We start from the raw sequence: 21,170 nt of genomic DNA on the forward strand, positions 1-21,170 counted from the left end.
AGCGGCTTAACCACTGAGCCACCCAGGCGCCCCCATGAAAACTTTTTAACAGAAAATCAAACTAAGTATTATATTTGGTATATACTTCCTCCAAATAGAACTTGCTAAACTGAGAGGAAGTTTATTTCTATGCTTGTCTTGCATTTCCAAAAAAGATGATGGGGTCTACTATACTTTAATACAAAAAAGTAAGCCAGATGAATCACATCACATCTCTCCACGAGGATGGAAAGTCAGAATGCTAAGGAGAAAAACATTCTCTGTGGCTACTTTCCCATTGCAAAATACAGACAGCAATAGTCATTTTGTATGTAAGTATTAGGAAGTATTATATGCAACATAAAAGCATTTTCCTACCCCTATATTTCACTGAAACCATGGAAAACAATTTCCAAATACATATTACAGGTATTCTTTCCTCCTAGGAACCATAAACCACTTAAAAAAAAAAGAAGCTAAGAAACAAGTTAATACCAAGAGAGAGCAGATACTGCTAATAATAAATATACTAGTCTTCTCTTATCCACTTATCCATGGCTATGCTTTCTTTGGTTTCTGTTACCATTGGTCAACCACAGTCTAGAAGCAGATTATCTTCCTTCTAACACATGGTCAGACAATCTATAGTAGCCTAACTCTAGGTCACATCACATTGCCTACAGCCTTCATCTCATCAAGAAGGCATTTTATCATCTCACAACTTCGTAAGAAGAAGGGTGAGTATAGTACAATAAGTTATTTTGAAAAAGAGAGCGAGAGACTATATTCACATAAATTTTATTATAACACATTGTTATAACTGTTGTTTTATTATTAGTTATTAATGTCAATCTCTTACTGTTCCTAATTTATAAATTAAATTTAATCATAGATACATACAGAAAAAAATTATGTAGGATTGGTACTATCTGTGGCTTTAGGCATTCACTGGCAGTCTTGGAACATATTCCCTACAGATCATGTGGACTACTGTATTCTATCAGTTCTTCTCTGGAGAATAAACTATCATTGCCTTACAAAAGAGGGATTGGAAAAGGAGACACAATCACTTACCTTTCATCTAACATGTATGAGAATATGGAAAAATTATAGCTGTCTTCCTTAATGTTCAGCCATTTAACAACCCTTTTACCTTAGTAATTAGCAGGCTTCTCCCTCAAAAAACAAAGCACTAATAAATGCAAATAAAACATCAACTTCCATAGTTCATTTTTAAGATTTCTTCTTTCTACATTTGTAAAATGGTAATAAAAATCAGGAGCATCAGATATTATTGTCCTAGGAACATAATTATTATTCAGTAACTTCCCAGTGCATTGAATGCTAGGATGCAGAGTGGAATATGAAGTGGACAATGTTCAGAAAGCCTGAGTACAAATTAAGCAGTTCATTTAACTTTTCTATACCTTGGTTTACTCTCTGTAAGAGGATCAAAAACGAACAGTGGGCTACTTCGTAGAATTGTGGTGAGCATCAAAGGAGAAAAGACCTGGGCAAGGGCTCTCTAACAATACCATGCTATGAACATGAGGGGCAATACTCTACAAGTTAGGTGATATAGCATTTTAATGTAATGATCTGGACCTCCTCTGATTGGCAGGTCCAAACTGTGTTATTTCTTCAAAGCCTTGGGCCTGTGAGTTGTCATCCCTGAGCAAGAAGCGCTGGGGGTGGAGAGGGGAGGAACTATAGTGTTTGAAAAGGAGAGAAGTTGGGTGCCTGGGTGGCCCAGTCAGTTGAGTGTCCTAACTCTTGGTCTTGGCTCAGGTCATGAGCTCAGAGTTGTGGGATCGAGCACCATGGCGGTCTCCACACCGAGCACGGAGTGTGCTTGAGATTCTCTCTCTCCTTCTGTCCCCCCCCCACCTCTCTCTTAAGTAAATAAATCCTTAAAAAAAAAAAAAGATTTTATTTATTTATTTGAGTAAAAGAGACAGAGCACGTGCACGAGTGCACATGAGCAGCAGCAGGGGAAGAGCGAGACAGTGAAGCGGACTTCTTGCTGAGCAGAGAGCCCTATGCAGGGCTCAACCCCAGGACCCTGGGATCCTGACCTGAGCTGAGGCAGATACTTAATGACTGAGCCACCCGGGCGCCCATGAATAAATCTTTTTTTAAAAAAGGAAAGAAAAAAGTACGATGCTGGAATCAGAAAGAAAAGAGTTAGAAAATATAGTGAAAGGTTTTGAAATGGACAGAAAGATTCCTGAGCGCCCTTTCAATGGAGTACTGGAAATTGTGTGACAAATTCCTTGGGATGATCTCATTCTGTAGGGCCCTATGCTTTTTACTGTGTTTATCTGTCTGAGCTATTTTATAATTTTGGCAAAACTGATGGCAATGCAAATGATTCATGTCCATAGAGATACAAATAAACTTTGTTCTGCAATTCACTTCTCCCTGGTGGAAGAAGAGATTTCAAAAAATCACGTTTTATTGCCCTGAGGATAATACTGCATCTATTTGAAAATTCATTTCACCATTCCTGATTGCCTATAAATATGTCTGTTCTCTCAATTTTCTTTTAAAACTGAGATAGTTTTATCATCTTGCTGGTTTACTTGTTAATTAACACGTGAAATAAAACCTTTGATACATGGTCATTTTGTATTTGTTTGAGTCAAGATTTTAAAAATTATTTCTAAAAATTACCCTTTAATAAAAGAGATACAAGTGAAGAGCTCAGTTTTCTTAGCAAACTTTTTTTAGAAGGCTCTAAGTAAGAAGGGGTTGGTGAAAACTGGAGTTTCATCTTACATTTAGAGAATGAATTTTATAAAAAATCAGAAAGCACTAATTGCACTGCATTTTTTGTTGCAATAGAACAATCTTATAGCTGAAGCAATTTAAGTAGAATAAATACTATCAGTAAAACTCAAAGTAAAACTGACCTAGATAAGCCATAACTTGAATAGCCCTTGTGCTAATTAATAAATAAGGGTAGTCCAAAAATGCCACTCACCAGCTGTTAATGACAGCTTCATCCTCTATAAACATTTATTTAAAAAAAAAACAAAACTATTAAACAGTGAAATTATCTGATTTGGGTTTTCTATCTTCTGCCTAATGCTTTCTGATGAAACATCAAAGTGAAAAAAAAAAGATTTAAAATATAGAGAGCAAATAAAAGCACATAGATAATTAACATGAATAAGGAAACTCTGAATAATCAAGATAAGCCTCTAGCAGTCTAAATCAGATAGGAATAGATAAATATAACTAATCATCAGTGATGCAAGAGCTACAGATAAATTTACAAATGAAATGGGGAAATTATTTTATATAAACTGCCCAAAATACTGGACTTCACAACCTCTGTAAATACAGACCACCAACTGAAACCATCTCCGACCATAGAACTGAAAACAGCTATTATATGTTGCAGAGAAGGCTCAATACACTGTAGTCACAGCACACAAGTCTAGCTCTGAAACGTACAAATGCAAAAAACATTTATTGAGAATTACCTGATCTGAAACATTGTGATAGGATGAGGGGATACAATGACGGAAAAGAGCGGCAATTATTTTTTGGAAGCTTTCAATTCTCATTTCGAACTATGATACATACTTTTTGTAACAGGAAATCCTAAGTGCTATCCTTCCGTATGAACAAAGTGCTATAGATGGGCAGGAGAGTAATCAGTCTTACAGAATTCTAAGGAAATTTGCATTGCTACTAGGGGAACAACAGGAGACTGTCATAGCTCCCACCCATCTGGGCCTTCAATCATTTATCTTTGTATATGTTCCATGCAAAACCTCTCTCTCTCCTTTGTAACCCTTAAATCACTCCCCTTTTGCAAAAGCTTATCCTATACTCTCCAAAGAAGCCGTATTTCTTGAGCCCTTTAAATGAGAAACCAGAAGCTTCCAATACTTCCTACCTATATATTTAACTGCAACCCCAACTATCCACAGCCTCCTCACCTTCCTCCTCTTCACAATTGTATTCCTTCATCCATTAGTTTACATTTCTGCCTCCACACCCACTAGTCACCCCAAGGACTTTCCCTAGTTGATTATTAGCTTAACATCCCCCATGCCATTCACAGGTTATTTTTTAACATATAAAAAATGCTTAAATATTAGTCAACTTTTAAAAAATTACTCATACTTGTCTATCTCTTCCCGAGCATCCTAAAACAATCATCTAAACACATTTCTTCACCTCCTATTCACTTCTTAAGTCTCTGCCACATGGCCTTTACCTCTTCCTCACTGTAACAGTTCTTTCCAAAGCTGCCAATAATCCCTTGTGAGAAACTGAAAGTGCACAGTTTACTCTCTATCTCGAATATTCTATAGCTCCTGGGCCAACAGGCAGTTCTTTTCTTGCTCTTATCTCTTGGCCTCCAATAGCTCTTGATTCTGAATTTCCTCTTACTGCTTTGTCCACCCCATAACAGCTTTCTTCTTCATTGAAATCTAGTCCTTGACTCACAATAAATATTAGTGTTCCTCAAAACTCCATATACAGCAGTGCCCTCTTCCCAAACCCCGACGCCCAGCACTCTCTCTTACTCCACAGTTAAACTACCTACACACTTTTTGTTTAACCAGGCCCCACTTTCTCCTTAACTGCAGACCTGGAAAGTCAACTGTCTGCTGTGTACTTCCACTTGGATGTACTACAGTTAATTCAAAGTCAACATGTCCAAAAACCTATTTACCCTCTTCCTAGCCTCCTCCCAAAACCTCACAATCCAAAGTATGTTCTATTATCTGTCAGTCAACCAGACCTGGACCTATTAAGAATTATGCTAGATTCCTCCCTCTCCTTAGTTATAAATAATTTGTAGTAGGCCCAACCTATTTAATGATTCCTCAATTCAATGTCTGCTGTATGTATTAGACATTTATCATCTCTCTTTTGAGATATTGCCATAACCTCTTAACTAGCTCCCTACCTCCAGTCTCAATGTTTTCCCATCTCAGTCCCAATGTATTTTCCACAGTTCTCAAAATAACTGTTCTAAATGCAAATGTGAACTCTTCTGCCTAATATACTTTTATCAACACCCCTCTCCCTGTTTCAAGCTAAATTCTAAGTGCATTAGCATGGAATACAAACTAGGTCCTTCAAGATCCTGTCCAGCCCCACCTCCTGTACTCCTTCTTTTCCAAACTAAGCTCCCATCATAATGACTTCCTGCAATTCTATGAATATGCAAATGCCCTTCATCTCCATCCATGCCTTTGGACATGCTGGCAAACACTTGTTCGTGCAGTGTCCAGGTAAGAGCACACACTGTGGAATCAGACCTGGCTCAAGACTTGCACTTTCTCCTTGTATAACCACTGGCAAGTTATTTAACCTCTGTAGCTCAGTTTCCTCATCCACAAAATGTGAACTGAAGTAGTGTATACCTCATAGAGACTCTTTGAAGACTTAATGAGATAATAAATATTAACTTCTTATTGCAGTATTTTCACATATATAGGAAATGTTTAATAAATGGCAGCTACAGTTTGCTAACTTTGGTTCTTCCTGCTAGAACCCAAGGGAGATGTTCAATCCTATTCCTCTTCCCTACCACTGCTCAATTATATTCATTCCCTCCTTATTGCTCTTATTGTCCCCTGTTCAAGTGTTGTCACTGCACCTACTACTGAATCTTGAAATTACTATTTTACTTAACTGATCTCACCATTAGGCTCAAAAGGTAGAGAAACAAGGATAATGTCTTCATTTGGTATCCTCTGGATCCAGGGTCTAGCAAGCACAAACTAGTACATTCCTTATAAATGTAGAACATTTAAAGTATGAATACCAAGAAAGGAAAATTGTATCAGAGAGGATTCACTCTTCTTCCATATGCCAAGAAAATCCTCCACTACTTCTCACTTCAATAGACCTGATTATAGAATGGAGAAGTTACATAATTTAGTAGAAAATCTTGATCACGTCAGTTGCAGATTGCATGGATGAGTTTCTTAAAAATTACATGAATGTGTTTAAGAATGATCTTCCTAGAGGATGACGTTTAAACTAAGTCTTGAAGGATGAGCAGGAATAATATAGGAAAGGAAAGGCTTTCTAGGCAGAGTACATAACATGTGCAAAGGAATGAGAAAAAGTGAGTAACTGGAAGCAGAAGATTCTTCAAGTGAACTTTAGGAAAAAGGGATGGTTAAGAAATACTGTAAAGGCTTCCCTGAATGCCATTCGGAAGAACTGGGACTTGATAATATAAGCAAGAGCAAAACATGTGGATTTACTTGCATTTAAGAAAACAAAAACAAAAATAAAAAACCCAGCAGCATGAAGGATGAACTAAGGGCATGAAGGGAGATGGGAAAGGGAGACCCATCAAGAGATCACTGTAATAGTCCAGGTAATTGACACCTGGAGAGAAGGCCAAAATACTACAGTAAAAAACAAAGAACATCAACATAAGTTGGATGTGGGAAGTAAGGGAGAAGAGAAGGAAAGAATTAAAGTTGTTTATTAAAGTATGAGTAACTGGTTAGATTGTGGATTTTATAGAGAAAAGAGATTTTTGGAGATCTACAGGGGAATAATCTTTCAATATTTAATAGGCTGAGTATTAAACTACCTGTGGTAAGATGAAATAAGGATGTCCTAGACCCTAGGACATACGGATCTGAATTTAAGAAGAAAGGTCAGAGCTATGAAGACTTGGGCATCACCAAGATCACAGCTGGTAGGTGAAACTGAGCATAAACAAGATTGCAAAGAGAGTCCCTACAAAGCAAACACAGCAGGAACCAGAGATAAAATGTTGAGGAGCACCAATATTTATAGGAAAACAGTTAAAGAAGAATAAACCACGGAAGTGAGAAAAAGAAGTGAGAGCAGCAAAAAATACCACTGTGGATATCAAAGAAGGGTCTTCATATGGACAAAACAGATGTTAAATAGTATGAGTAAAAACAGCCTCTAGATTGAAAACTACATCATTATCTTTTTTTTACCTACAACAATGTCAATAGACTGGTGGGATCAAAAGTCAGATTGCATTTGGGAAGTGAATAGGAGGGAAGAATGAAGAGGCATTCTCTTTGAATTAATTTTGCAGTGTAAGAAAGCAGAGGAGAAGGCAGCAGCTAAAGTGTAGGCACCAGGGCAAGGTTTTTTGGTTCTTCTAGTTTGTTTTGTAATATGGGGTAAAACTTGAGCATGCGTGCAAGCTAAAGTAAAGAAGCCCATGGAGAGGGAAAGATCTATGATGAAAGAATGAAGAATTAAGCTGAGTTGGGCAGGTCTCCAAAATGGTGAAAGTGAAAGAGCTGTAGACAGGTGAACCTTTCCTTGGAAAGGTGAATAGGTACACTTCTGAAACTGAGGGAGGAAAGAGAATGAGAAGGTTGCTTAAGAAATTGTAGATAAGTTTAGTAATGGTGGGAGGGAAGCTGAGAGAGTCCACACCACACATCACTATTTTTTGCAGTAGAGTAGGAAGTTAATTAGCTGCTTGAAATGGATGTTCAGGAATGGGGAAGAAGGCCAACAGTCACTGAGGTAAATGAAGCAAAGCTCATGAACAAAGATACCTGCTGAAAGAGAATCCTACCACTTTTTGCCATCAGATTAAGCCTCTGTTATGAAGAACTAGAGTCTTAAACTGAATCGGGTTACAATGAGGGTCAAAAAAGGAGATTCAGACAACTCTCTCCTCAATAAAGACCAAAAAAGGTCTAGGGTAAAGCAGGCATGTCCACAAGGTGTTTAGTTCTGACTCAAATTCCCTACTAGATTTAAAGTGGTCTTATAAGAACAGAAGTGATAAACCTAGAATTACAGGGGAGACAGCAGTTTCAAGTCAGTAACATCCGGAATTATGGGCCTCCACGCATTTAAAATATACTAGATGTCACCAAGAGATAAAAACAAACAAACAAAAATCCTTACTCTTTGTAAACTACATTTTAAGTTACTGAGAGGCATATGGTCTGAAATTTATCTGTTATGCCCAGGAGGGCCTTGCATACTGCTTAGAACATAGCATGGGCTCATACTAGTTTGCAAAGGAAAAAGGAGTTTCGACAGACCCCGCACTTGCCAAATGCCTTGCCTTGCCTTTAACCCGTAAGAGTGACATGTATTCAAATATGCACATTTATTCTCTTAATTTGTATCTCAAAACCTGGGGCTAATCAGAGTCTTACCTAACTGTCCCATAGATAACAAATGCAATATTCAGAGGAGGGTATAACTATAATTTCTGTTTCAACTCTGTAACTACGAAGGAGAAAAATCCGGGTTCTCTTGCCTCAGTCTAGGAATATCAAGATCAAATTTCTTGGGTGCTCCAATTTTTTTTACTTTAGTACTACACAGTAAGTTTAACAAAATTGATCCTACACTATTATTCTTGTTCTTTTATCATGGAAGAACTATCTGCACTAGGACACAATGTAAAAGTTACTTTATGACAACGCAAGAAAGAGTACATTGTATATCAGGCTGAGACACAAGGTGTCAAAATATGGAGATTTTTTCATTTTTTTAATGTAAAATTTGTATCTTTTTTATACAAAGGCTAACAGCAAAAACCTTAAAGATGGCTAAAATGATTATATGAAAACTGTATCACAAAAAGAACATTAGAGTATTAAAAGCAATGCTTATTTGGCTATAGGTGAATGCACATTAGGAAATGCAAACTGGGTTAATAATAAGAGTGATTACTGAGGACTTGAATATTTATCAAACTTAGGAAAAACACCTATTTTTCTTCTTTAGAACCTGGCCTTTCAAATCTCCATTAACAACTCAGTGGCAAAGATAAAACATCTGCCAAAATACAGATGACAGCATGAGCAAGTGTCCTAATGGTAGGCATTTAGTGTAATGCTTTAACACACTGCCTCTAGACTGCTGGGGTGGCCCCATAAATAAATACTTTTAAATAGGCATTCACTTCCTTAAAATGGCAACTCGTGTTTAAGAGTAATATATTCCTTAAGAGGAAAGAAAACATTTTCATTTAAGCAAGACAAATCACGGCCAGACTTATATAATAAAACTATTTTCTAATTATGTGTACTCTCGATTTTAAAAACTCACTTCGAACAAAGAAAAATTATTCAGCCAGTGAAAAAACAGTCCATGTCACCATCATTATTTAAGTCAAGTTTGATTTGCCAGTTACTAAAATCTACTGAAACTACCAATGTGCTTTTAAACAAAGTATAATTGGACTTATAGGGGATGGGAGAGGAAAGGTACGTAGTAATTCATTCTGCAGCTTATAAACCAATAGGGGGGGTTGCAGTTTGCCTGTAAGTAGACGGAAGGAGCATTTCAGGTAACTTCTTTTGCCTCAAAGGTCAACTGAAACTGAGTGGCTTCCAAAAAATGCCTTTGATTACCAATCATCTATAAATGAAACTGAAAGCAAAATCAAACTTCAGGACAAATAAACACACATCTGTGACTGTTTTACTCATTTTGAATTCTAAATTCAGTCTCTCAAATACCCTGGTTGATAATGACTTGTGTTCTGAGACGGTTATGGTATTTTCATACCTGCCTTTTTAAAAACTACATATTAAACACACAAAATCCACTGTATCTTATAACAAATGCTATCACTTTCTGTTTTATAGTCAACACTTCACAGAACTCAAATGTATAATGCTTCTATTGTGCTTTTTTTCAGGTTATTATTAAGTACAATGAAATACTATAAATTGTGAATTCTGTGACCATGTAGGGAATTGAGCACATTAATACTGCATGTAAATGAGTGCTAATTATATGTGACTTAACTATTATTAAACAAGGCCTAGCCCCAAAAGTACCATTATAGCAGTTCTTTCCCATCTGCTTGAAAACAGGACCACTGTTTTTTAATATATGATTTACATTTTTTATTCTTCAGACTAGCTTTGATGCCAGCAGCCTGAATTTGTGATCTTTTATTACAAATTTGTAATTTGGTCCAATACGTAGACTTTCTGATCATACAACAGGTTTCCGAAAGCAGTATTTTTGCTATAGTAATAGTAATGGCAATAAGCCATTAATGATGATGACAAGAAATAGTACCTTATCTAATGATCAGCTCTTTATAATAAAGATATCATCAACAACTCCAACAACCCAGGATGTTTCAGAGATTGGAGAAAGTGGTAAGCAAAGATTTAAGGGCATAATGGAAATGGCTTGAAATTACAAGCGTTTATAAATGGCACAGTGAGGCTAATAATCAGTTTAAAATCCAATTAATTTAGCATTCTACAATTAAATGTAACAATTGCGTCTGCTACTCAAATTCAATACTGAATCTTACAAAAAGTTCACATAAGGCTGTATAGATGTAAAGCACGACAAGCACTGTAGAACCACGAAAATTCCTATTCCTTACTTTTTACAGACGAAGCACACATTGCGGGGGGGGGGGGAGCATAATGGATTCCAAATGGTGGGGGGGGCAACCGCCTTTGGTAATACAGACACCAAATCCCACGCTGTTGCAAATACGTTTTGACTGGAGGGTATAGTCTTCATATTTCAAGCGAAATCTGGATTACTATTAAAACGGTTCACCCAAATAAAGTGGAAAAATTTGAACGTACAATTTGGACTGTATTAAAGTGGTTGATAGGGCGTGGGGGGTAGTTGAGTTTCCAGGTAGCTTATTTCTAGGGTTAAAAAAAAAAAAAAAAGGCGGCCAGAAGATTCTTCTGATTAAATGCTTGGTTGGAAATGCAACTTAATTGTTCCTTTACGTTTCTTTAACTCTATATTCATGTAGGAGGGCAAACAGGAGAAATCCCGTCTTGCAGACTTCTCCAAAATGCGCACTTCTATCGCAAGAGGCCCGGGCCCTCCCACTCTCCCTCCTTCATCCCCAAATGCGTTTGAGCACCGAGGAGGAAGAGGGGTGCAAAAGAGGGGGGCCCCTAACAGTTGCCAACCCTCGCCTCTGATCGCGCCCTTTCTCTCTACAGTTAATTTCTGCGTGAGATGCACGGCTCAGAACCTTCCTCGGTGTGCATCTGGAGGTGGAGTACGGGGGAAGGAGATAAACCCCGCTCTCACCCTGGGGGAAGAGGAAGAGGAGGGAAAGGAAGGAAGGGGGCGCAGGATTACCCTCGGGCCCTCCTACGTTCGCACCCGGAGCGAGCAGGGCCCGCGCGTCCCGCGCTCTGACGACCCTCTCCAGAGCGCCGCCGGGCCAGCCGGGGCACAGCCCACACACCCGCGGGGGCGCCTCGGGGGCGGCGAAACACGAGCCTCCGAGCCCGGAGAGAGGGGCCACTCACCGCAGCTCGCCGAGCCCAGCAGCAGCACCACCAGGGGCAACATCTCAGCGGCCGCCGCGGGGTCGCCGCCGGCGCCGCCGCAGGTGTCTCGAGCAGCCGCCGCAGCTGTTACTGGCAGGATCGGCCGCCTCCGCCGTCACGGGCAGGACCGGACGCCGCCGTCCGTCACAAGCAGGACCCGCCGCCCAGGCTGCCTGGCCGCGCGCACGCGCGCTCCTGCCACCCCACGCCCGCTCCCCCCGCTTCTCCCGCCGCGCGAGCCGCGCACGCGCACGCGCCCCCGCCCCGCCGCCGGGACTGTTGACGCGACGCCCTCCTGCCTTGCGGGCTCCAGTCTCCGCTCCGGTCCGCGCCGACGAGGCCCGGATCCGAGTCCCACCCAGGGGCACGCGCCGGACGCGCCGGTCACGTCCCGTCCCCCCCCCCCGCCCCCAGCCCCCAGCCCCGCGGTCTGTGTGCCAGCCCGCGTCAGGAGGCTGAGGGCTGAGCGTGTGTGCGAACGCTCACCGGGGACTTCCTTGCACCCGCCCTGTCCGCGGATCCCTCCCGCCCGTCACACGGTCCCGGGCCCCGTAGCCTCCGTGCGCCGGTGCTCTCCCGCTTTCACTCCCACCCTCACGCGTCGGGAGCGCCCCTCGGTGCTGCTCCCTCCGACCTGGGCGCCTCGGCCTGCGCGAGCCCCCGCGCTCTCTCCCCTCCCGGGTCCGACGTCCGCCCGCGCGTCGACCCTGCGGCTCCCGAGCCCCCACCTCTGGCCGCGCCCCCTAAACACGGTCCCTCGACCCCCGGCGCGGGGCGCGTGGGGCGTCGCTACGCCTCCCAGCGGTCGGGGCGGCTAGCCGCGGGGGCTTCGCTGAGGGCCGGGCGGCGGCCGGGCCTGTCCGCAGCGAGCTCCCGCTCGGCCTCGGGGCCGGGGGAGGGAGGGGCTGCCGTCCGCGGTTCAGCGAGCTCCTGCCGCCCCCTGGGATGTTTCCGCTGCGGTTGTGGGCTCCCGGCGCTCTTTCTCGCCTTGCCCGTTAGTAGTTTCCTTCCTCAAACAGCTCGGCCGTGGAGGTAAACATGTTTGGGTGTGGTTACCGCCGAGCTCCCGAGCCCCCGGGGGCAATCAGGCAGGCCTGTACACCTTGGCCGGACACACGGACACGCTCAGGCCATCCCTTCCAGGACCCTCCTGGAGCCCAGTGAGTGACAGCAACTCGCACAGCCCTCTACAGTGTGGGGTTAGCATACGTGAAAAATGGGTTCGAAATGTGGACAGGGACTTTGTCTCCCTGAATCACACAGGACACATCATTCTTCCTGAAGCAAAAGCGCTACCTTTAACACTTACCCTAAATGATGAACTCTCTTGTCAAAAAGTCAGGCTCCGGCGGCTACTCTAATGGAGTGCGTATCTGTCTGCTCCCTTGGTAGTTTTTCTCTTACACGGTGGAAAAGAAAGCAGTGTCCCACCACAATATCCCACGTCTCCAAATCCTCTTCCCGTGGTGACTGCTCCATTGCACCCCATCCCCGTGTAATAAAATCCAGGAAATAAAATTGCCCCCTCTGACACTATAACGGTATGTTGTATACTTTTGTGACTTTTCCCTATAATTATTTTGTTGTGTAAACCTCAATTCTTTCAAATCAGAGAACATTTTAAGTATTCCCTCCTCTAAGACTTCCTGTTGAGCTGTGAAAACAGAAGGGGTTTAATAAATGTGTGGATGTGACTTGAGGCAACCGTTGTTCCAGTGAAATTTGATTGTTTTTTAATGATTAGAAAAAGAAAGAAAAACAATCGCCTAGCAGATATCTCACTAAAACAATGGTTAATAATTATGGTGGTAATCATTTGAATGGCAGCCTTGACACCCTGAGGCTACCAAAGGGACTGATGGATTCTCCTCCAACTGCTGCTTATATGGATACAAAAGAATCATCCACCAGACGTTGAGCATTCAGGACATTGTGTATCACAGAGCAGCTGGTTGCCTAAATAAGGCTGTCAGCTGTCCCTGGGACCAACCGACCCCCCTAAAGCTGAAGAGTGACTGGGAAGGACTGTCCCCAGTCTTCAGAGGTAGAGACGGAGGGATGCTCTGTTTCATACTGGGAGCTGCTGAGGCTGTGTGCTTAATGTAGCTCTGTGCAGAAAATGCAGTAGGCTTAAGTCAGGTGAATGAGAGGCCACCGGGGTGAACATCTCTACTCTTGGGAATGTGTTTTGATGGTGGAGCAAGAGGAGGCCTATTCCGGGAGAGAGAATCCAGATCTCTCTTAGACAACCTTGGGCTCCTATCTCCAGTATCTAATAACCACCTTACATTTATGTTTCTCCTTTAATGCTCCCAAGCATTTTAATTTGGATTTTGAGTTCATCTGATCTTTATGTAAGGGTTCTTTTGTTTCTTATTTTTTGGTGGGGTAAGGGAGGGTAGAAGGCATGAGAGTAATATATATTAGAATGTTTAGAACAGAGGTAATACACATTGGATTTATTACCTAAGTAAACCTTTGTAAGAGCCTTGGAATGGGTATTGTGATCTCCATTTTAGCAATGAGGAAACAAAGGGAGAGAGGGTTAATGAGCTTTGTGCCCACACTTACATGTGATACTTCTCCGACTTTCACTTACATCTATCTTCCTTGTCCTCTTTTTTACATCCTCCAAGAAGCCTTTCTCAGTCTTACTTTTCCTCTTTCCTATAATTCTCCACACTTAGAGGGTCCAATTACTTCTTCCATTACACTGTGTTCATGCTGCTAATAAAATGTGTCAATACATATTTCTTTCTACAAAACTGTCTCCTCTTCTGTCATGTTAGCTTGGAGAAAATGAATTTTTTCCTAGGTGTATTTGCATTTCCAAGGGTCTGGTACAGTTCCTGGTTGAGGCCTAAAGGCTCTGTGTACGTTGGCTCAATCAAGAAAAAACGGTGTGGTATGTAGCATATAAAAAATTATAGCCTAAGTTTGAATTACAGCTCTAGCCATGTACTACCAGGTGAACTTGTACAAGTTATTTAACCTTTCTAAGCCCTGGTTCCCTCTTTTGTAAAGCTAGCTGATAAAAATGATAGAAATTAACTCTGAATTACCTGGAGAGTATAAGTGAACACTTTTACAGTTACATGGAGCAGTGTCTGCTCTACAGTGAGCAAAATATTAGCTCTTATTATTACAATCTCTTTAGTGGTTTATACAATCTCTTTATAGTGGTTCTCCTGAAACGGCAGTGAAGATTATTGTCAAAAGGATCACCAGTTGCTGATCTGGAGCCTTAAAGAAGTACTGGGACTTGGCGAAGTGTCTACAGTTTGATTCAAGTTAGAGGCACATGTCTGTGCCCAGTGGGTAGCCCTTAATCCTCTTGCTTTTCTGCACACTTTGTTAGTGACTGAATGCTGAGTGGCCCACATCTCTGACACCTGGCTCTGGGCCCAGTGTCCTAGGGTGTTATTTCAACTTGACCTAGTTATTAAAGCATAGGAGCTCCAGTAATCAAAGTAGTGTAGCAAGGAGGGTCCGTGCTCTCTGGTAAGGACTAGGTTTGGATGGTTAGGCAACTGGAAGATACTGACATGTGGCTGGAGAGATGGATTTGGCTTAGGGAAACAGAAGGAAGGCTTTAGCAGCAGGAAATGATCTTCTTCCTAGCCTGTGCTTCAATTAGAAGCAAATATTAGAAATAGAAACTGCTTCCAGGTAGGAGGGCGGCAGGACTGAGGGTTCCAGGTAAGAAATATGCTACCAGAGAGATGACAGTCAGCTCTAGTGTAAATTTCCTTCTGGATGTCAGATGTGCACAGGCTTGTTTTGCCTAAGTCCAGAGAAACACAGCATTTCCTGCTCCTACTCCTCCTGCTGTTGCTGCTGGAGGCTACTCATGTAGGGGGCCCACACTCATGACAGCTGGAAAGCACTAGAGAAAGCCAGCTTCTAGGTTAGGTTGTAAAATCACGGCAGGCTTATTTCTTTGAGAGCACATAATGTTTGGGGTCCTGGGAAGGCCCCTCCATATCTTGCCTAACTCTCTTCTTTGAGAGCAGATAACATACATATAGTAGGCACATACTATGCAGCAAGACCTCACGGTACTAGTGAATTTATTTTCTATTGCTGCTAGAACAAATTACCACAAATTTGGGGGCTTAAAACAACACCCATTTATTATCTTACAGTTCCGTAGTTCGGAAGTCCACCGGACTCAGCGGGTTTCTTTGCTTCTTGTCTCATAAGGCTAAAATCAAGGCGTTGCCTGGGCTGCTTTTCCTTCTGGAGGCTCTAGGGGAGAATCCATTTCCAGGTTTATTCAGGCGGTTGGCAGAATTCAGTGCGGTCCCCATTTTCTTGCTGGCTGCTGTCTGGGGGTTGGGGTGCTGTTTAGCATCTAGAGGCCTCTTTTGGGCCATTGTAGTCGCATCTGGTCTCTGAACAGGTCAGAGCAAGCAGCGGTATGTTAAATCCTTCTTATGCTGTCATGTCTCTTCTGCCTCCCCTTCTTGTGCCACATTTCTATAACTGACTCTTCTGCCTTCCTCTTCTACTTTTAAGTGTTCGAGTGATTAGATTGGGCCTTCAGGGGTAATCCAGGATAATCTCCCTATTTTAAGGCCTGTAACCTTAATCACATCCACAAACTCTCTTGTGCCATGTAAAGCAACATATTCACAGAGTCACAGGAATTAGGGCTTGGCAACCTTTGGGAGGCATTGCTCTATACCGCAGTTAGGTTCTTTTCCTATTTATTCCCTAAATCTTCGTAACAGCCCTGTAAGAGAAGCATTGTTCATACCCACTGTGTACATGAAGAAGCTGAAGTTTGGAGAGATTGATACCACTGGCAAAAATGGTGCACTGGGGTTTGAATCTTTCTTCGGAGCTCACGCTTCTTCCTCTGGAGTGAGGGAGTAAAGGGTGCAAAGCAGGTGTGTGATCTGTCACTGCCTCTGTACTTCCCCCTACTGAGTGCTGCTTCTCAGCCTACTTAGGGTGTCACCAAGGTGTCCACCAGATTTCCAGCTCTCCTCCCAGCTACAGGAGACATGTAGCCACTGGGTCTCCAAGAAAACTGATGGCATCCTCAAATATAGTGATTTGGAGTAGATTAATATACAAGGGTATATTAACATATATTGGGCAGGGCTCAAGGAATGGCCAACGCCATTAGCTAACAACAGCTGTACCCTGCCCCCCAGGGTGCCTGGTCTGGAGGTGCAAGGGGAAGAAATGGTTACCTGAGAGGAAGGAGAACCTGGAGGAGGGCTGCCTGGCAGGACACCCCAGGTGGAGGACCACAGTTACCACCAGCCTTGCGGACAGGAATGGGGACAAAGAAAGTGCTCCAACTTTCCTCTCCTCCTACCCTCTGAGCTCCTGCTGCAGTTCAACCCGAAACCAGAGGGAAAGGAGGCCATTTGTATGGTTCGCAAAGCTTAGATTTCCAGGTGCAGAGCAGAGCAGAACTGATCGGAGAGAGAGGACCCAGCATTGCTGCACTGTCCCTCCCCGTCCCCTTGCAGTTGGGTATGAGGATGTCACTTACTTTGCCCAAGATACTGGTATCCTTGGGCTACAACCACAACGAGGGGACTTAAAACAGGGGAAATTTATTCTCTCATAGTTCCGGAGGCTAGAAGTCTGAAAATAAGGTGTCAAGAGAGCCATGTTTCCTCTGAAGGCCTAGCTAAGAATCCTTCCTTGCCTCTTTCCAGGTTTTGGTGGATCCTGGTGATGTGGTTATGGAGTGTTGTTGGGGTCCAGAGCTGACGGCGAAGACAAAATTCTTAAGACATCTTTGGCATGGAAAAGGATGTTTGTTTTTTTTTTTTTTAAAGCATGGGGACAGACCCCATGGTCAGAAGCACTTGCTGCTGGTGGCATGTGAGGAGTGGCTGATTACATACCTGAGAGTTGGGGGGAGGTAAGGACAAAAGGAGGTGTCTAAAAGGACTTTCATATGCTAAAGAAGACTCTCGGAATACTGGAGGCCTGGCTACTGTCAAGCAAATGTGTTCCCTCCCACCCCCTACTAGTAAGGCATTAACATTAAGCAGTTGGAAATCTTCTGGGGGAATATTATATTCTCTGCCTATTTCAACTATCTGTCAATGGGCTGCAGGTTATAAAGAAATTTAATTTTATTTACCTTCCTTCCAGTCTCTGTTTTCCACACCACTGTGGAGGGGATGGTGATGTTAGGCCCCCAGGAAATTGAGTCTATGGGTTTCTGAAAGTTAGGTTATTGATAAAAATGCTTTTGCCTTATAAGTCCCTAAGACATTTGTAAACTGATGGTGGGGCACCTGGGCGACTCAGTGGGTTAAAGCCTCTGCCTTTGGCTCAGGTTATGATCTCAGGGTCCTGGGATGGAGCCCCCCTTCTCGGACTCTCTGCTCAGCAGGGAGCCTACTCCCCCCCCCCCCCCCCCCGCCTACTTTGATCTCTCTCTCTCTCTGTCAAATAAATAAATAAATAAATAAACTTAAAAAAAAAAAGACATTTGTAAACTGATGGAGACTAATCTCCTGTAGCATTGTGCTCTTTAACAGTTAACCTTTTGGTTTCTTTTTTCCTTTCCCTTAGTTTTAGAGCGGCTAGGAATGCCTGAGGAATGTCACACATATTCCACCTGGGGGAGAAGGGGTGTGTAGGGTGTCAGCTTGTGCTTTGCCCTCAGTTTGTCACTGCTAATCCTTGGGGTTCCTTGGCTTGACCTGGGACATTCTAATCTCTGCCTCCCATCTTTCCATGGCCTTCTCTGTCACTGTGGCCCTCTTCTTCTTCTTATAAGGATACCAGTCATTTGATTCAGGGCCCACTCTAAATCCAGTGCGCTATCATTTCCAAACAGCTAAACGAATACATCTGCAAAGATCCTCTTTCAAAGTAAGATCACCGTCTGAGGATCCAGGAGTGCATGTGACTTTTGTGGGGGATACTGTTCAACCCATTGTTGCCCGTAGTGTGTTACTTTGAGACAAAAGCATAAAACCTAGCATGTGATTTGCCATTCTTTCTTTCCCTCCACTATGGCAATCGGCAATGCTCCAGACAGTGGCTGCTCCCTCAGCCTGGGTCCTCGAGTAAGGATGAGGCAAAGCAGAGCCCTAGCTGACCTACAAAGAATACACAAGAATAGAAATAGATGTGCCATGTCTCCTGACAGATACCATCTACAGTATTTAATGATACAGTCAAGCTCTTCAGAAATATTCCCAGCAGCTAAGGTAGCTCCCCACTTCCTTTATTACATATAAAAACATTGTTGAACACTGGCATTAACCAAAACACTCCAAGTCCCAACTCCACTGGCAACATTTTATGCACTATTATTCCTCTGTGGGCAAGGTGTAGAAAGAAATGGATTTCAAATACTGTCTTTTGTATCCTTAGAGGGACAAGTTTTCAGCGGGGAGGGGAGAGGAGAGTGAAGGCTAGGGTCTGTGAATGTCCTTTGAAATGAGCTGCAGAGTCTCTGTCTGCATTTCAGGCTGATAGTCTCATCTCCAGTTTCAGAAGGGTTCCCCACCTGCAGTAGCCAGGAAGGTCTGCTGGGAAAGCTTTGTTCTCGGTCTAAACCAGGGCTCTCCACGTGTGCCCTCCCTTGCCTATGGCCACTTGTGCAATATCACTCAAGACGCTGTGCCTCATGAAGTTTGCTTATTGATGCTACATGAGTTCTCTGGGTACATCTGCCAATCTGCTCTTCTCTAATACTGGTCTAATTGCTATGGGTGTGGGCCAGCGGACTCAAACTATCATCAGATGGGCTTTAAAAGTGGAGTGGATAAACTAGGATCAAACTGCCAGACAAGACAGATGTACATATTTGGAATCCTGAAAAAGGTTGCCTGATTCCATGCGCCCGTGACCTCACGTATCTGTCTGTCTTGAATGGCAGCCTGGACTTGAAGGCTCCCATGTGCCAAGTACTGCTGTTGCAGCTGTGACTTCTACCCTCTCTTCCCCAACCATAGGCCCCATGAACCAAAACAGGAGGAGGAAAGGAGAAAGTTATAGAAACACTATGCTCATAGGAATAGTTCTCAAAGTGTGGCATTTGGGTCAGCAGCAGCTGCAGCCACTGGGAACTTGTTGGAAATGCAAGTTCATAGGCTGTATCCCGAACCTACGAAACCAGAAACTCTGGAGTGGGGTCTAGCAATCATCGTTTCTGGGAGTCTTCCAGGCCATTCTGGCTTATACTAAGGAATAAGAGGCACTGGCTCGGGGCCTGACCTTGGAAGTCAGGTGGTAGGAGGTAAGCCATCTTAGTAACATTACATCAGCTGCTCTCTCTCCTTGGATTTGGGGGGAAAGACTTGCCCATAGTACAGTAGACAGTCCCTGAGGACCCCAGTCATCTCCTGGCCTACGGGGATTTTGTATTAGCTGCAGGTCACACATGTTGGTCTGGCCTTGGCTGTGCCTGTGCCCAGAAGACAACCCAACAGCCGCAAGAGACGTGTCTCCCGTGGAAGCAGGGTTTCTCTTAACATCTCAGAGTGAGAGAGTGCATATCCTACCTCCGTTCTGATCAAAAGCAACATGAACTTCACAGTGGCTTGTGGATCACCTTAGTTCTATAGTTAGTGGGTTTACAAGTAGCATAAGAAATTGGTTTCATGGTAGATTTATAAGCCTTTTTGTGTGTCCGTCGGGGTATTATGTATCTGAAATCTGGGCTAATCTTTGTGAATTTCCACTTAAGAGATGCCATTTTGATAAAACATGGAAGTCTTCCATGTGGTCACATAATCGTGTCTCTTTGTCTACAGAAGGAAGTAAATGAAATCAGGGATTCCCTGGAGGAATGACAGATCAGTACGCATTTCACTAGATGACAACTTCAGAGACAGCTACGTAGCAGTATGTGGAGCAGGGGAGAAACGAGTCCTACTCTACCGTCATTCAAAAGAAAATTATTTGTTCATTTTCGACAGCCATATGGGCTGGACCACCTGGAGCTGATTCTGAGGTAAGGAATCATCTTAATCTACTGTATCCTAGAAAGGTTAAGTAAGCAGCATTCTTACCCATGGGGTATGCATGAACGTGCCTTCTTCTGGAAATGGAAGAAGGGCTCTTGACGGACAAGTCAGTCAGCTTTGCTACAGGAAGAGTTGTTGAGAAGATTCTCTTCATTGTCTCTGGTAGTCCTGGATGGCCTAAGAATGTCTACTGCTTCCCTTGCATAGCACAGATTCTTATGAATCAGACATTGGTTGTCGTTGGTATTATTTTTTGGTGCAAAGGTTGCCCTTCCCAACCTTTTCCTTCTCTCTGAACCTTCACTGTATTTTGGAGCATTGAAAATATGGCCCCAGAAGACCCATGGAGCATGCTTGTAATCTGTACTCCAACAGTCATCGTGCCTCTTTGGGGACTGAGTACTAGGCCTATCCAGTTTCCTTTTCCTCCCCAAGCAGTGGCTTTGTGCCAGTGGGACTGCAAGCTAGATGAAAAGCTATCAAAGCACTAAGGGAAGGAATCGATAGTAATATATGTAAGTGTGTACATATATCACTAGTGACAGGCTCATTTCCATGCAAGTTAAGATGTTCTCACTGCCTCTAATTGACACTCTGTGTATCTGTGTGCACACATAATCTGAAGGGGATATACATGGCTGGATTCCTCCTATAGAGGCAAAGTGGACAGCTGCCGATGGGCTGTGATTTGATTTTGCTGGAGGGACCTTTCCATGACTACCCCAGCTGGCCCAGGCCTTTTGCCTGCTGGGAATTCCCACATCACTGGCCTCTTTGGATTGAGGCACTGAAAGTTGTTTAAATGCAAATTATTTTCTAGGAGGTAGAGACATTATTATTCATTAATATTTGGGCTTTAATGAGTTTATAAGCTTAGAAGAGAACAGGCCAGAGCCTTTTGGTAATAGAAGCCAGCGAGATATGTTTTAATGATGATAGGCAGAAAAGAAAAAAG

General features: G+C 43.0%; 1 protein-coding gene across 12 annotated transcripts in view; it reads right to left on the reverse strand.

Moving 5' to 3' along the window:
- The window catches only part of CD47 (CD47 molecule), a 47,569-nt gene extending 34,613 nt beyond the window's left edge, over window positions 1-12,956 (reverse strand). For 8 of the 12 annotated variants that reach the window (XR_014302333.1, XR_014302334.1, XR_014302335.1 and 5 more), the window contains exon 1: window positions 11,238-11,506. Coding sequence is in view for 6 of the 12 variants with exons in the window: in XM_082697070.1 (XP_082553196.1) it covers window positions 11,238-11,280 (43 nt within the window). In the remaining 6 variants the exon portion in view is untranslated. Of the gene's footprint in view, window positions 1-42; window positions 4,037-11,237 lie in introns of those variants that run through there. The other 4 variants (XM_082697068.1, XM_082697071.1, XM_082697067.1 and 1 more) reach the window with 2 other exon arrangements.
- Between the last annotated feature and the right edge of the window lie 8,214 nt (window positions 12,957-21,170).

The sequence above is a fragment of the Mustela nivalis genome (genome assembly GCF_964662115.1).
Source record: "Mustela nivalis genome assembly, chromosome: 1".
NCBI lineage: Eukaryota > Metazoa > Chordata > Mammalia > Carnivora > Mustelidae > Mustela > Mustela nivalis.